Source organism: Coregonus clupeaformis, chromosome 29, assembly GCF_020615455.1.
Source record: "Coregonus clupeaformis isolate EN_2021a chromosome 29, ASM2061545v1, whole genome shotgun sequence".
In the NCBI taxonomy this organism is placed as follows: domain Eukaryota; kingdom Metazoa; phylum Chordata; class Actinopteri; order Salmoniformes; family Salmonidae; genus Coregonus; species Coregonus clupeaformis.
In genome coordinates, this window is record NC_059220.1 from 9,316,363 (window position 1) to 9,333,253 (window position 16,891).

At 45.7% G+C, this 16,891-nt stretch overlaps 1 protein-coding gene across 1 annotated transcript in view; it reads left to right on the forward strand.

Annotated features, from left to right (window-relative positions):
• LOC121544248 (dynein axonemal heavy chain 6) overlaps positions 1-16,891 on the forward strand; it is a 129,822-nt gene that overhangs the window by 6,217 nt on the left and 106,714 nt on the right. The window contains exons 7-14 of the mRNA XM_045209045.1: positions 82-217; positions 307-438; positions 2,394-2,644; positions 2,755-2,875; positions 3,040-3,196; positions 3,302-3,347; positions 3,512-3,609; positions 5,793-5,965. Coding sequence (XP_045064980.1) covers positions 82-217; positions 307-438; positions 2,394-2,644; positions 2,755-2,875; positions 3,040-3,196; positions 3,302-3,347; positions 3,512-3,609; positions 5,793-5,965 — 1,114 coding nt within the window. The remainder of the gene's footprint in view (positions 1-81; positions 218-306; positions 439-2,393; positions 2,645-2,754; positions 2,876-3,039; positions 3,197-3,301; positions 3,348-3,511; positions 3,610-5,792; positions 5,966-16,891) is intronic.

Below are 16,891 nucleotides of genomic sequence, written 5' to 3' on the forward strand. Positions count from 1 at the left end.
AATAATAATATGCCATTTAGCAGACGCTTTTATCCAAATCGACTTATCTTCCAAATAAAAGTTAATAGCTTTTTTTTTTAGGGAAATGTTATCCAAAGGTCTGTTTTTTGCTGATGACATCTTCTTGAGATGTCTGGTTGAAATCAAAGGACTTTTTGAGACGGCCAGTGACAAAACAAGATATGGGGATTCTGATGGTGCCATTGTTTTAACAAAGGTAGGACCATGTTTTTTGGATAACTATCTTCATTGATAATATTGTTTTCAACTCCTTTCTAATAACATGTTTTTGTTTATTCTACCTAGTTGGATAAATCCACCACATACTCCTTGATAGGATTCTGTGAGGCCCAGACCCAACAATGTGCTGTAGCACTGAGACAACTTCAGTGCCTTCACCACAAAGTTGCCACTTTGATTCGCGCCGCTTGTCTGAAGGTACACTACATTTGTCCTTTAGATTGTTATGAGGACATGTAATTACAGTCCTGAAAAAACATCTCTGTCGCTATCCTCTACTGATCAACATGTCCCTGACTGAGTCTGTAATACCAACATGTTTCAAGCAGACCACCATAGTCCCCGTGCCCAAGGACTCTAAGATAACCTGCCTAAATTACTACCGACCCGTAGCACTGACGTTTGTAGCCATGAAGTGCTTTGAAAGGCTGGTCATGGCTCACATCAACAGCATTATCCCAGAAACCCTAGACCCACTCCAATTTGCATACCGCCCCAACAGATCCACAGATGATGCAATCTCTATTGCACTCCACACTGCCCTTTCCCACCTGGACAAGAGGAACACCTACGTGAGAATGCTATTCATTGACTAGAGCTCAGCATTCAACACCATAGTGCCCTCAAAGCTCATCACTAAGCTAAGGATCCTGGGACTAAACACCTCCCTCTGTAACTGGATCCTGGACTTCCTGACGGGCCGCCCCCAAGTGGTAAGGGTAGGTAACAACACATCTGCTACACTGATCCTCAACACAGGGGCCCCTCAGGGGTGCGTGCTCAGTCCCCTCCTGTACTCCCTGTTCACCCATGACTGCATGGCCAGGCATGACTCCAACACCATCATTAAGTTTGCCGACGACACAACAGTGGTAGGCCTGATCACCGACAACGATGAGACAGCCTATAGGGAGGAGGTCAGAGACCTGGCCGTGTGGTGCCAGGACAACAACCTCTCCCTCAACGTGACCAAGACAAAGGAGATGATTGTGGACTACAGGAAAAAAAAGAGGACTGAGCACGCCCCCATTCTCATCGACGGGGCTGTAGTGGAACAGGTTGAGCGCTTCAAGTTCCTTGGTGTCCACATCACCAACGAACTATCATGGTCCAAACACACCAAGACAGTCGTGAAGAGGGCACGACAAAGCCTATTCCCCCTCAGGAGACTGAAAAGATTTGGCATGGGTCCTCAGATCCTCAAAATATTCTACAGCTGCACCATCGAGAGCATCCTGACTGGTTGCATCACCGCCTGGTATGGCAACTGCTTGGCCTCCGACCGCAAGGCACTACAGAGGGTAGTGCGTACGGCCCAGTACATCACTGGGGCCAAGCTTCCTGCCATCCAGGACCTCTATACCAGGCGGTGTCAGAGGAAAGCCCTCAAAATTGTCAATGACTCCAGCCACCCTAGTCATAGACTGTTCTCTCTGCTACCGCACGGCAAAGCGGTACCGGAGTGCCAAGTCTAGGTCCAAAAGACTTCTCAACAGCTTCTACCCCCAAGCCATAAGACTCCTGAACAGCTAATCATGGCTACCCGGACTATTTGCACTGCCCCCCCACCCCATCCTTTTACGCTGCTGCTACTCTGTTAATTATTTATGCATAGTCACTTTAACTCTGCCCACATGTACATATTACTTCAACTACCTCAACTAGCCAGTGCCCCCGCACATTGACTCTGCACCGGTACCCCCCTGTATATATAGCCTCCCTACTGTTATTTTATTTTACTTCTGCTCTTTTTTTCTCAACCATTTTTTTGTTGTTGTTTTATTTTTTACTTTTTAGTTAAAAATAAATGCACTGTTGGTTAAGGGCTGTAAGTAAGCATTTCACTGTAATGTCTGCACCTGTTGTATTCGGCGCATGTGGCCAATACAATTTGATTTGATTTGATTTGATCTACCCTGGTTTTGATGTTTGGCATGACAACAACCATAGTTGTTGGCAAGACAGCACAAACAGATCTGAGTCCTAATTCATAAAGAACCCCAGAGTAAGAGTGCTGATATAGGATCAGATCCATGGAATATTATTCAGTATGATCTATAAGGCTAAACTAATCCCAGATCAGCACTCCTGAGACACTTTATATTGAATAAGATATATTGAATATATCATTGTACTGTCTTTTTTCTTGTTAGGCAGCAGAGGTCCAGGGTGCAGAGAGACTGTTCCTCCCTCTGTCCTCTCTGTCGACCAACAGGCCGCTGTATGCTGAGGTGGCTGAGTGGAGGATCCTCTTGTGTCGCTTTAGCCACTTCCTCAACATGATAGACAGAATGTTTGAAGAGATGCTCTGTGTCTTGGTCAGATCTGCAGTTCAACTCCTTCTGTCTTTCCTCCGAGAGTCCTGTAACACTAATGGAGTGAAAGAGAGAAGACAAGAGACAAAGTAAGTGGTTTTTAAGGGAGATATAATTTAGTATGGTTATGGTATTTGTTTGTCAATGAGTTTAATTAGCATGCTTGCGATGTTGAAATATTTGTCTGTGTACTCCCTAGAAAAGTGGCAAGGATGGATGCAAGTGGACCTTACAGAAATATTATCAAAGAGCCAACTGGTCGTAATGCAGCGCATAAACTTTATTCACACAGCCAAGGCCAACCACAGCTAGTTAACAAGGTAGATCAGCTTTTATCTATTGTGCCAATGTGGTCAGAAACATGTAAACATCACTAAACAATGTGTCAATTTGTAATACTAAATTGACTTTCACATGATCACATTTTCTAGTAATCTCTTGTGGACAGACTTTAGTTCTGGGTTAACTGAGATTAAATTTCTAGATGCTACCAGATTTTAAAAATGAGGAGCCTGAAGAAGAGATCCAGGCTGTATTTGAAGTGAACGTCCTGCTTACAGTCACACCTGTGAACCAGCCAATGACAGATGATGTCTCAACCAAAGGTACAACAGAGCTCCACTCTGAAGTCGACAGGAAAGGTGAATCCCATTTATAGTAAAGAAACTACTAAAATAGATTATAACTCTATGAACTAAAGTGTTCAACTTAAATGTCTGCGGAAGCTTAAAGTTTCTTCATCCCAGATACGGAGAAGGATAAAGAGGTTTCCCGTGAGGAGACTCCATGGCGGTATGGCTTCATTTATATATTACAATAAACTATATCGCTCCATGTTCCTCTATTAGAAAAATGCATGAATTCCACAAACATCAGCTAGTGTTTTTCTGATAATCTGTCACCTCAGTCAGTGAAGTGATGATATTACACGGATGCTGTTGTTTTCTTTCTCCAAGCTCGCCCAGCAAACGAGTGAAGCTGACCATCTATCCCTGCCTTGATGACTTCACACTGCACATTAAACAGGTGCTACAGGGATTTGAACAAGTCATTGGTAAGACATTCTCTAAAGATTTAAACTCACAGCCTTGTTGTCTTGTAAATAGTGTAGGTTCATAAGTATTATGCTGTTTTAAAGTGCAGAGCTTTGCCAGACAGTCATGGACAGCGTCCCAAATGGCACCCTATTCCCTACATACAGTGCATTCGGAAATTATTCAGACCCCTTGAGTTTTTCCACATTTTGTTACGTTAAAGCCTTATTCTAAAATTATTATTTTTACTCATTATTCTACACACAATACCGCATAATGACAAAGAGAGAACAGTTTTTTTGAAATTTCTGCAAAGTTATAAAAAACTGAAATACCTTATTTACTAAAGTATTGAGACCCTTTGCTATGAGACTCGAAATTGATCTTAGGTGCATCCTGTTTCCATTGATCATCCTTGAGATGTTTCTACAACTTGATTGGAATCCACCTGTGGTAAAGTCAATTGATTGGACATGATTTGGAAAGGCACAAACCTGTCTATATAAGGTCCCACAGTTGACAGTGCATGTCAGAGCAAAAACCAAGCCATGAGGTCGAAGGAATTGTCCGTAGAGCTCTGAGACAGGATTGTGTCGAGGCACAGATCTGGGTAAGGGTACCAAAACATTTCTGCAGCATTGAAGGTCCCTAAGAACACAGTGGCCTCCATCATTCTTAAATGGAAGAAGATTGGAACCACCAAGACTCTTCCTAGAGCTGGCCGCCCGGCCAAACTGAGCAATTGGGGGAGAAGGGACTTTGTCAGGGAGGTGACCAAGATCCCGATGGTCACATTGACAGAGCTCCAGAGTTCCTCTGTGGAGATGGGAGAACCTTCCAGAAGGACAACCATCTCTGCAGCACTCTACCACTCTACCAACCAGGCCTTTATGATAGAGTGGCCAGACGGAAGCCACTCCTCAGTAAAAGGCACATGACAGCCCGCTTGGAGTTTGCCAAAAGGCACCTAAAGGACTCTCAGACCATGAGAAACAAGATTCTCTGGTCTGATGAAATCAAGATTGAACTATTTGGCCTGAATGCCAAGCGTCATGTCTGGAGGAAACCTGGCACCATCCCTACGGTAAAGCATGGTGGTGGCAGCATCATGCTGTGGGGATGTTTTTCAGCGACAGGGACTGGGAGACTAGTCAGAATTGAGGGAAAGATGAACGGAGCAAAGTACAGAGAGATCCTTGATGAAAACCTGCTCCAGAGCGCTCAGGACCTCAGACTGGGGCGAAGGTTCACCTTCCAACAGGACAATGACCCTAAGCACACAGCCAAGACAACGCAGGAGTGGCTTCGGGACAAGTGTCTGAGTGTCCTTGAGTGGTCCAGCCAGAGCCCGGACTTGAATCTGCAGAGAAAAATGGGAGAAACTCCCCAAATACAGGTGTGCCAAGCTTGTAGCGTTATACCAAAGAAGACTCGAGGCTGTAATCGCTGCCAAAGGGGTTTCAACAAAGTACTGTGTAAAGGGTCTGAATACTTATGTAAATGTTATATTTCAGTTTTTTATTTGTAATACATTTGCAAAAATTTCTAAAACCTGTTTTTGCTTTGTCATTATGGGGTATTGTGTGTAGATTGATGAGGGAAAAAACCAATTTAATCAATTTTAGAACAAGGCTGTAACGTAACAAAATGTGGAAAAAGTCAAGGGGTCTGAATACTTTCCGAATGTACTCTACTGTAGGTTATGATGAACTTCACAGGGTGGTGAAAGTTCACAGTGATGAGCTTGATGCTCCTTTCCAATAAATATCCAGGGTCTTATTCTGGTGACATGATGATCGATGCTTGGCTGCCATTTGACAAATACAAATAATCTCCCTTATGGACAGTAATTTGTCCATTAAGGAATCTCATCATGTAGGTAGCCTTCCCGCACTGTCTGCGAGATGTTGGCTAGAGCACGCGTGCCAAGACCAGAGTGGGCACATTCTCTATATAACGCAACAGTTTATGTGACAAAACCATCAGTAGAGTTGAAAATGCAATGGAAACCCATTTACTTGTATTTTTTTGGTCAAAAAGTAGTGCAGTATATAGGGAATATGGTGCCATTTGGGACACCCCAATGAATAACTGCCATTAGTAATCTACAGAAATGTAATAAGCACTGTATAGTAACAATTATCCCTAACTGTTTTACAGTTACATATTTGCCCTATATATTAATTACATTGATTTCACTCAGCCAAACAGACATCCTTCAACCAAGACCCGAACCTCCTGGATTTGCACTCGCCTCCTGTGTTTGACCTGAAACTGTCTGTTGACGAGGAGCTGGAGAAGGAAAGAGACCAACACCTCCGACCATGGCCTGAACTGGAGCTGTTACTGGGGACAGATCCCGCTTTCCAATCTGATGTACGTAACTGTGCAGCACTCCCAGTGACACATATACACATCTCACACGTGCACACGTCACCTGTATGACATCTCACACGTGCACACGTCACCTGTATGACATCTCACACGTGCACACGTCACCTGTATGACATCTCACACGTACACACGTCACCTGTATGACATGTCACACGTACACACGTCACCTGTATGACATCTCACACGTACACACGTCACCTGTATGACATGTCACACCCTACATTAGCATAATCTAATCACGTGTTATACGCGTCGGAGGCGGAGCTGTTCTCCGTTACATGCTCTTAGCAGATGCTCTTATCCAGCGTGACTTACACAGTTAGTGCATTTAAGGTAGCTAGGTACGACAACCACATATCACAGTTATAAGCTAGGTTTCCATCCAATTGGCAACAGATTTTCATGCAAATAAAAAAGAATCTGCATAAAATCTGCATTTTCCATCAAATTGTGTTTCCATCAAATTGACTTAAAAGCTGTGTGTGATCACATAATGCACATAAAAAGAACGCTTGCAGTTAAATTCCCATGTACCGAATAAAAAATACAAGTAAATGGGTTTCCATTGCATTTTCAACTCTACTGATGGTTTTGTCACATAAACTGTTGCGTTATATAGAGAATGTGCCCACTCTGGTCTTGGCACGCGTGCTCTAGCCAACATCTCGCAGACAGTGCGGAAAGCTACCTACATGATGAGATTCCTTAATGGACAAATTACTGTCCATAAAGGAGATTATTTGTATTTTGTCAAATGGCAGCCAAGCATCGATCATCATGTCACCAGAATAAGACCCTGGATATTTATTGGAAAGGAGCATCAAGCTCATCACTGTGAACTTTCACCACCCTGTGAAGTTCATCAGAACTGTAGCCTAATAAACTGCATGTTTTCCCGAGTCGTAGTGGGAGGACCACACAACATGTCAAATGAAAACGTATTTGTCGCATGCTTCATAAATAACAGGTGTAGACTAACAGTGAAATGCTTACTCACAGTACCATCAGAGAGTATTCACACCCCTTGACTTTTTCCACATTTTGTTGGGTTAAAGCCTGATTTTAAAATGGATTACATTGAGATCTTTTATTACTGGCCTACACACAATACTCCATAATGTCAAAGTGGAATTACATTTTTAGACATTTATTTACAAATTAATTTAAAAAGAAAAGCTGAAATGTCTTGAGTCAATAAGTATTCAACCCATTTGTTATGGCAAGCCTAATACGTTTAGGATAAAAAATGTGCTTAACAAGTCACATAATAAATTGCATGGACTCACTCTGTGTGCAATAATAGTGTCTAACATGATTTTTTGAATGACTACCTCATCTCTGTACCCCACACATACAATTATCTGTAAGGTCGAGCAGTGAATTTCAAACACAGATTCAACCAAAAAGACCAGGGAGGTTTTCCAATGCCTCGCAAAGAAGGGCACCTATTTGTCGATGGGTAAAAAAAAGAATATCCCTTTGAGCATGGTGAAGTTATTAATTACACTTTGGATGGTGTATCAATACACCCAGTCACTACTAAGATACAGTCGTCCTTCCTAACTCAGTTGTCGGAGAGGAAGGAAACCGCTCAGGGATTTCCATGAGGCCAGTGGTGACTTTAAAATAGTTACAGAGTTGAATGGCTGTGATAGGAGAAAACTGAGGATGGACCAACAACATTGTAGTTACTCCACAATACTAACCTAAATGACAGAGTGAAAAGAAGGAAGCCTGTATAGAATTTTAAAAAATCCAAAACATACATCCTGTTTGCGATAAGGCACTAAATTAAAACTGCAAAAAATGTGGCAAAGAAATTAACTTTATGTCCTGAATATAAACCGTTATGTTTGGGGCAAATCCAACACAACACATCACTGAGTACCACTCTTCATATTTTCAAGAATGGTGGTGGCTGCATCATGTTATGGGTATGCTTGTCATCGGCAAGGACTAGGGAGTTTTTTAGGATAAAAAAACGTAATAGAGCTAAGCACAGGAAAAATCATGTGGAAGAAGGTACTCTGGTCAGATGAGACTAAAATTGAGCTTTTTGGCCATCAAGGAAAACGCTATTGTCATGATTTAACTGGATTTGAACCCAAATGCAGACAACTACACCGAGCCAGAGAAGGTTTATTTACAAAGTTCAATTTGTCCAGGTTTCCAATAATAGGGGAAGAGCAAGTCCAGGTTTACAGGGAGGGTAACAGATCCAGGTTCAGAGCAGGTGGGGTACCGTAATGTCCTAGTGTCCGTGGTGAGTCCAAAAGGGAGGTCCGGTCGTGGAAAGCAGGATGGTGGTGGCAGGAGTGAAGCGGAGGCAGGAGTCAGGTTCCAATAATCTGTGGCACAGGAGAAAAGTAACTAGAACAGGCCAAAAACACAAAGGGCGAAAACAAGCAGGTTGAGTCAACAGCAAAACTAACATGGTCGTCTTGACTATGATCTGACGATGAGTGGCAAGTTTGACCGGGTCTTAAAGGCTGAGGTGATTATGGTGAATGAGTTGCAGCTGGAACCCTGACTCCCGCACACCAGACTTCACTCCTGCAATCAAGGACAGACAGAGGGGAGGGGGAGAGCAGAGAGAGAGCTACCTAGCAGCAGTAGGCCTAACAGTACCCCCCCCTCTACGGACGCCACCTGGCGGCCGACAGGGTTTATCGGGATGTAACCTATGAAATTCACGGACCAGAGCAGGATCCACAATGAAGCTCCTGGGCACCCAGGAACGTTCCTCAGGACCATAACCCTCCCAATCCACCAGGTACTGGAAACCCACGACCCCGGCGGCGAACATCCAGAAGTCGCCGGACAGTGTAGACAGGACCCCCACCCACGATCCTGGGCGGAGGAGGGGGACGAGAGGGCGGGCACAGAGGGCTAACCGACACAGGCTTAATCTGGGAAACATGAAAAGTGGAATGAACCCGTAGGGAGGCAGGAAGCTGTAGCTTAACCGCGCAGGGGTTAACAATAGACAGTATCTTGAACGGTCCTATAAAACGCGGCGCCATCTTCTTAGACTCCACTTTCAATGGAAGATCACGTGACTTAAGCCATACCTCTTGACCAGGAGAGTAACCGGGAGCCTGGGACCGGTGACGGTTGGCTTGCCTCTGCATGTACGACGAAGCTCGGGACAGAGCTACCCTGGCCTTCCTCCAGACCTTGAAGCAGCGGCGCATGTGGGACTGCACCGAGGGTACCGCCAGTTCCCTCACTTGAGAAGGGAACAGGGGAGGTTGATAACCCAGAGCACACAGAAAGGGAGACAAACCAGAGCAAGCGTGAGTCAAGGTGTTATGAGCATATTCCACCCAGGGGAGCATGGAGCTCCATGACCCAGGGTTAGACCCTGTGACACAGCGGAGAGCGGTCTCCATCTCCTGGTTCGCTCTCTCGGCTTGCCCGTTGGTCTGGGGGTGATATCCAGAGGACAGGCTGGATGTGATGCCCAAAGCTTTACAGAAAGCTTTCCATACCTGGGAGACAAACTGGGGACCCCTGTCAGAGACAATATCAGTGGGTAGACCATGAGAGCGGAACACATGTTCAACCAAAATATCAGCCGTCTCTCTGGCAGTGGGCAGTTTAGGTAGGGCCAAAAAATGAGCGAACTTAGAAAACGATCAATCACAGTAAGAATTACAGTCTTTCCAGACGAGGGGGAAGTCCAGTGACAAAATCCATGGCAATGTGCGACCAGGGCCGGCTGGGTATTGGCAGAGGTCGTAGATGACCAGCGCTGGCCTGGGTGGAGTTCTTACTTCGTGCACATACCGTACAAGCAGCAATGAAGGCTCGAGTGTCCGCCTCCATCCTGGGCCACCAGAACTTCCGTCGCACAAAGTCAAGGGTCCGCTAACTCCAGGGTGACAGGTAAGGGGAGACGAGTGAGCCCACTGAAGTACCTGGGAGCGAACAGACTCAGGGACAAACAACCGGTTAGGAGGACCCCTCCCAGGGTCAGCTTGATGATGTTGAGCCTGTCTAACAATCCCTTCGATGTCACATGTGATGGCCGCAATACTGCAGGTAGGAGGCAAGATGGGTTCAGGGTTACTACCAGTATCAACAGCCGAATGAACACGAGACAGGGCGTCAGGCTTGACGTTGCGTGACCCAGGACGGTAAGACAGAGAAAAATTGAATCTCCCCAAAAATAGTGCCCACCTGGCTTGACAGGGGTTGAGCTGCTTCGCTGACTGGATGTATGCCAGATTTTTATGATCCGTCCAAACGATGAAGGGTTGTTCCGCCCCCTCCAACCAATGCCGCCACTCCTCGAGAGCCAGCTTAACGGCGAGCAGTTCACGATTGCCAACATCATAATTCCTCTCTGCCTGAGAAAGTTTCCGTGAAAGAAAAGCACAGGGATGCAGTTTGTTATCTTCACGAGAACGTTGTGACAACACCGCACCTACCCCAGTGTCGGATGCATCCACCTCCACGACAAACTGGCGGTCGGGGTCCGGCTGCATCAGAATGGGAGCCGAGGCGAAGCGATGTTTCAGTTCTTGAACGCTGATTCGGCCCCTTCATTCCAAGCGAACGGTAGTGAGATGGAGGTGAGAGCGGTGAGTGGCGCCGCAATGCGGCTGTAGTCCTTGATGAACCTCCTGTAGAAGTTCGCAAACCCCAGGAATCGTTGAAGTTGTTTGCGGGTGGAGGGGCTGGCCAGTCCGTGACAGCAGAGATCTTAGCTGGGTCCATCCGCAACTCCCCCTGAGCTATTATGTAACCCAAAAAGAGGTCTCAGACACATGAAATTCACATTTCTCCATCTTCACAAACAGTTTGTTCTCCAACAACCTTTGCAACACCTGGCGCACATGCAGTTCATGTTCCTGGGAGGACTCTGAGAAAATCAAGATATCATCCAGATAGACAAAAACAAACCGATTCAACATGTCCCGAAGGACATCATTGACTAGTGCCTGAAAAACAGCAGGGGCATTGGACAACCCAAAAGGCATAACCAGATACTCAGAATGTCCCAAGGTTGTGTTGAAGGCAGTCTTCCATTCATCACCTTTACGAATGCGCACCAGGTGATACGCATTTCGTAGATCCAGTTTGGTAAAGATAGTTGCACCATGAAGGAGGGGAAAAGCAGAATTAATTAAAGGCAGAGAATATTTGTTCTTAATGGTGATGTTGTTAAGTCCACGGAAATCAATACAGGGTCTGAGGGTCTTATCCTTCTTTCCAACAAAAAAGAATCCCGCTCCTACAGGTGACGAGGAAGGACGAATAATACCTGCCGCCAAGGAGTCCCGAATGTAGTTCTCCATAGCCTCCGTCTCCGGGCGGGAGAGATTGTACAGGCGACTGCTGGGGAGAGGGGCTCCTGGCTGGAGGTCAATGGCGCAGTCGTAAGGCCGGTGAGGAGGAAGAGAAGTAGCTCTGTGTTTGCAGAAAATGGATGCCAGGTCATGATACACATCAGGGACAGCAGAGAGATCCATGGACTCCAGTGGAGGTTGAGGCACAGTGCTGGCAGGGGTCTGAGCAGAACACAAACAATTCACATGACAAAATGTTCTCCATGAAACAATTCTACCTGTCACCCAATCAATGTGTGGATTGTGTCTTATGAGCCAGGGGATACCAAGGACCAGGGGGGTCTGTAGGCAGTCAATGATGTGAAACTGAATGTTCTCCTGATGATTACCCGACACTCTGAGACAAACAGGCACAGTCTGATGAGTAATACGGGTCAACAATTGTCCATTTAGACCCTTAGCCTGCAGCGGACGGTCCATAGGTACAGTCTCTAAATCCATTTGTTGAGCCAACTCTCCGATCCAAAAAGCTTTCATCGGCACCAGAGTCAACCAGCGCACTAACAGGGAAATCCTGGGACTGCCACTGGAGGGATGCCTGGAGCAGAATGCGGGGAGAAGAGGAAGAATCACGCTGCTCGGCTCACCAAAACTTCTCCCATTAATGATGAGCCGGCCCTTTTCCCGGACGAACTGGGCAGGAAGGAACGAAATGACCAGCTTCTCCACAATACAGGCAGACCCGAGCCTGAATACGACGTGCACGCTCCTCTGAGGACAACCGTGCACGACCCACCTTCATGGCTTCGGGTTCAGTGCTCCTAGTATCGACTCGGGAAGACTCGGCCTTCTCCGTAGGGCAGAGGCGGGAAGGAGTTGGTTGACGACAGACAGGTTGCTTGGAACTACCACTCCTCTCCCGGCGGCGCTCCCGAATCCGATTATCCAACCTGATGGTGAGTGAAATAAGATTATCCAGCGTAGGCGATTCATCATATGACACCAATTCATCTTTCAAGGTCTCAGCCAAAGCATTAATGAACACTCCTTGTAATGCCTCGTCATTCCAACCACTCACTGCCGCTAAAGTCCGAAACTCCACTGCCATCTCCGCCACACTGCGAGACCCTGCCGAAGAGAAAACAAACGTTTAGCAGCCTCCTTGCCCCCGTACGGGGTGGTCGAAAACCTTCCTCATCTCAGTGGTGAAGGCAACGTAAGCGTTGCAAATGTCCAACTGACTCTCCCAGACCGCGGATCCCCAGGAACAGCGGAACCGCTAGTAGAGTTGATAAGGTAGGCAATACGGGCTCTTTCTGAGGCGTAGGTGAGGGGCTGTTGTTCAAACACCAACGAGCATTGAGTCAAAAAATCACCACAGGTTCCCATGTTCCCGTCATAGCGCTCTGGAGCAGGAAGAAAAGGCTCTCTGATCTGGGCTGGAGGAGCCGGAAAAACAGGCGGAGCATGAGAAGGAGCAGTTTGTATGCCATGAACGAGGGGTGCATTATTAACTTGGGTAGTAAGGGCAGACACTTGATTGGTGAGTAATTGAACCTGATTAAGCAGCACCTGACTGTTCTCGGATATAGTCTTAAACAGGGTATCATGTTGGCCAAGTAAAATGCCCTGATTGGCTATGGCAGTCCGAATTTGAGTGCACTCTGGGGTGGTATCTGCTGGGTTCATGTTGGTCAGATCATACTGTCATGATTTAACTGGATTTGAACCCAAATGCAGACAACTACACCGAGCCAGAGAAGGTTTAACAGGTTTATTTACAAAGTTCAATTTGTCCAGGTTTCCAATAATAGGGGAAGAGCAAGTCCAGGTTTACAGGGAGGGTAACAGATCCAGGTTCAGAGCAGGTGGGGTACCGTAATGTCCTAGTGTCTGTGGAGAGTCCAAAAGGGAGGTCCGGTAGTGGAAAGCAGGATGGTGGTGGCAGGAGTGAAGCGGAGGCAGGAGTCAGGTTCCAATAATCTGTGGCACAGGAGAAAAGTAACTAGAACAGGCCAAAAACACAAAGGGCGAAAACAAGCAGGTTGAGTCAACAGCGAAACTAACATGGTCGTCTTGACTATGATCTGACGATGAGTGGCAAGTTTGACCGGGTCTTAAAGGCTGAGGTGATTATGGTGAATGAGCTGCAGCTGGAACCCTGACTCCCGCACACCAGACTTCACTCCTGCAATCAAGGACAGACAGAGGGGAGGGGGAGAGCAGAGAGAGAGCTACCTAGCAGCAGTAGGCCTAACAGCTATGTCTGGCGCAAACCCAACACCTCTCATCACCCTGAGAACACCAATGTTTTTTATCGGCAGGGACTGGGAAACTGGTCAGAATTGAAAGAATGATGGATGCTAAATACAGGGAAATTCTTGAGGGAAACCTGTTTCAGTCTTTCAGAGATTTGAGACTGGGACAGAGGTTCACCTTCCAGCAGGACAATGACCCTAAGCATACTGCTAAAGCAACACTCGAGTGGTTTAAGGGGAAACATTTAAACGTCTTGGAATGGCCTAGTCAAAGCCCAGACCTCAATCCAATTGAGAATCTGTGGGATGACTTAAAGATTGCTATACACCAGCGGAACCCATCCAACTTGAAGGAGCTGGAGCGGTTTTGCCTTGAAGAATGGGCAAAAATCCCAGTGGCTAGGTGTGCCAAGCTTATAGAGACATACGCCAAGAGACTTGCAGCTGTAATTGGGGGGTGAATAGTTATGCACGTTCAAGTTTTCTGTTTTTCTGTCATATTTCTTGTTTGTTTCACCCCAAAAATATTTTGCATCTTCAAAGTGGTAGGCATGTCGTGTAAATCAAATGATACAGCCCCCCCCAAAATCCATTTTAATTCCAGGTTGTAAGGCAACAAAATAGGAAAAATGCCAAGGGGGGTGAATACTTTCGCAAGCTACTGTATATACTGGGAGTACCAGTACCGAGTCGATATTCAGGGATACGAGGTAATTGAGGTAGCTACAGTGCATTCGGAAAGTACTAAGACCCCTTGACTTTTTCCACATTTTGATACGTTACAGCCTTATTCTAAAATTGATGAAATTGTTTTTTTCCCCTCATCAATCTACACACAATACCACATAATGACAAAGTGAAAACAGGTTTTTAGAAATGTTTGCTAATTTATAAAATAAAATAAACTGATATCACATTTACAAACGTATTCAGACCCTTTGTTATGAGACTCGAAATTGAGCTCAGGTGCATCCTGTTTCCATTGATCATCCTTGAGATGTTTCTACAACATGATTGGAGTCCACCTGCGGTAAATTCAATTGTTTGGACATGGTTTGGAAAGGCACACACCTGTCTATAAAAGGTCCCACAGTTGACAGTGCATATCAGAGCAAAAACCATGCCTTGAGGTCGAAGGAATTGTCCGTAGAGCTCAGAGACAGGATTGCGTCGAGGCACAGATCTGGGGAAGGGTACCAAAACATTTCTGCAGCGTTGAAGGTCCCCAAGAACACAGTAGCCTCCATCATTCTTAAATGGAAGAAGTTTGGAACCACCAAGACTCTTAGTAGAGCTGGCCGCCCGGCCAAACTGAGCAATTGGGGGAGAAGCGTTTTGTTCAGGGAGGTTACCAAGAACCCGATGGTCACATTGACAGAGCTCCAGAGTTCCTCTGTGGAGATGGGAGAACCTTCCAGAAGGACAACCATCTCTGCAGCACTCCACCAGTCAGGCATTTATGGTAGAGTGGCCAGACGGAAGCCACTCCTCAGAAAAGGCACATGACAGTCCGCTTGGAATTTGCCAAAAGGCACCTAAAGGACTCAGACCATTAGAAACAAGATTATCTTGGCGGATTAAACAAAGATTGAACTCTTTGGCCTCTTTGACCCGATCGAACATCTCTGGAGAGACCTGAAAATAGCTGTGCAGCGACGCTCCCCATCCAACCTGACAGAGAGGATCTGCAGAGAAGAATGTGAGAAACTCCCCAAATACAGGTGTGCGAAGCTTGTAGCATCATACCCAAGAAGACTCAAGGCTGTAATCGCTGCCAAAGGTGCTTCTGTAGGTAGGGGTAAAGTGACTAGACAGCAGGATAAATAATAGACTGAGCTGTAGCAGCAGTATACTGTAGGTAGGGGTAAAGTGACTAGACAACAGGATACATAATAGACAGTAGCAGCAGTATACTGTAGGTAGGGGTAAAGTGACTAGACAACAGGATAGATAATAGACAGTAGCAGCAGTATACTGTAGGTAGGGGTAAAGGGACTAGACAACAGGATAGATAATAGACTGAGCTGTAGCAGCAGTATACTGTAGGTAGGGGTAAAGTGACTAGGCAACAGGATAGATAATAGACAGTAGCAGCAGTATACTGTAGGTAGGGGTAAAGTGACTAGGCAACAGGATAGATAATAGACAGTAGCAGCAGTATACTGTAGGTAGGGGTAAAGTGACTAGGCAACAGGATAGATAATAGACAGTAGCAGCAGTATACTGTAGGTAGGGGTAAAGTGACTAGGCAACAGGATAGATAATAGACTGAGCTGTAGCAGCAGTATACTGTAGGTAGGGGTAAAGTGACTAGGCAACAGGATAGATAATAGACAGTAGCAGCAGTATACTGTAGGTAGGGGTAAAGTGACTAGGCAACAGGATAGATAATAGACAGTAGCAGCAGTATACTGTAGGTAGGGGTAAAGTGACTAGACAACAGGATAGATAATAGACAGTAGCAGCAGTATACTGTAGGTAGGGGTAAAGTGACTAGACAACAGGATAGATAATAGACTGAGCTGTAGCAGCAGTATACTGTAGGTAGGGGTAAAGTGACTAGACAACAGGATAGATAATAGACTGAGCTGTAGCAGCAGTATACTGTAGGTAGGGGTAAAGTGACTAGGCAACAGGATAGATAATAGACAGTAGCAGCAGTATACTGTAGGTAGGGGTAAAGTGACTAGGCAACAGGATAGATAATAGACAGTAGCAGCAGTATACTGTAGGTAGGGGTAAAGTGACTAGGCAACAGGATAGATAATAGACAGTAGCAGCAGTATACTGTAGGTAGGGGTAAAGTGACTAGGCAACAGGATAGATAATAGACAGTAGCAGCAGTATACTGTAGGTAGGGGTAAAGTGACTAGGCAACAGGATAGATAATAGACAGTAGCAGCAGTATACTGTAGGTAGGGGTAAAGTGACTAGGCAACAGGATAGATAATATACTGAGCTGTAGCAGCAGTATACTGTAGGTAGGGGTAAAGTGACTAGACAACAGGATAGATAATAGACTGAGCAGTAGCAGCAGTATACTGTAGGTAGGGGTAAAGTGACTAGACAACAGGATAGATAATAGACAGTAGCAGCAGTATACTGTAGGTAGGGGTAAAGTGACTAGGCAACATGATAGATAATAGACAGTAGCAGCAGTATACTGTAGGTAGGGGTAAAGTGACTAGACAACAGGATAGATAATAGATTGAGCTGTAGCAGCAGTATACTGTAGGTAGGGGTAAAGTGACTAGACAACAGGATAGATAATAGACAGTAGCAGCAGTATACTGTAGGTAGGGGTAAAGTGACTAGACAACAGGATAGATAATAGACTGAGCTGTAGCAGCAGTATA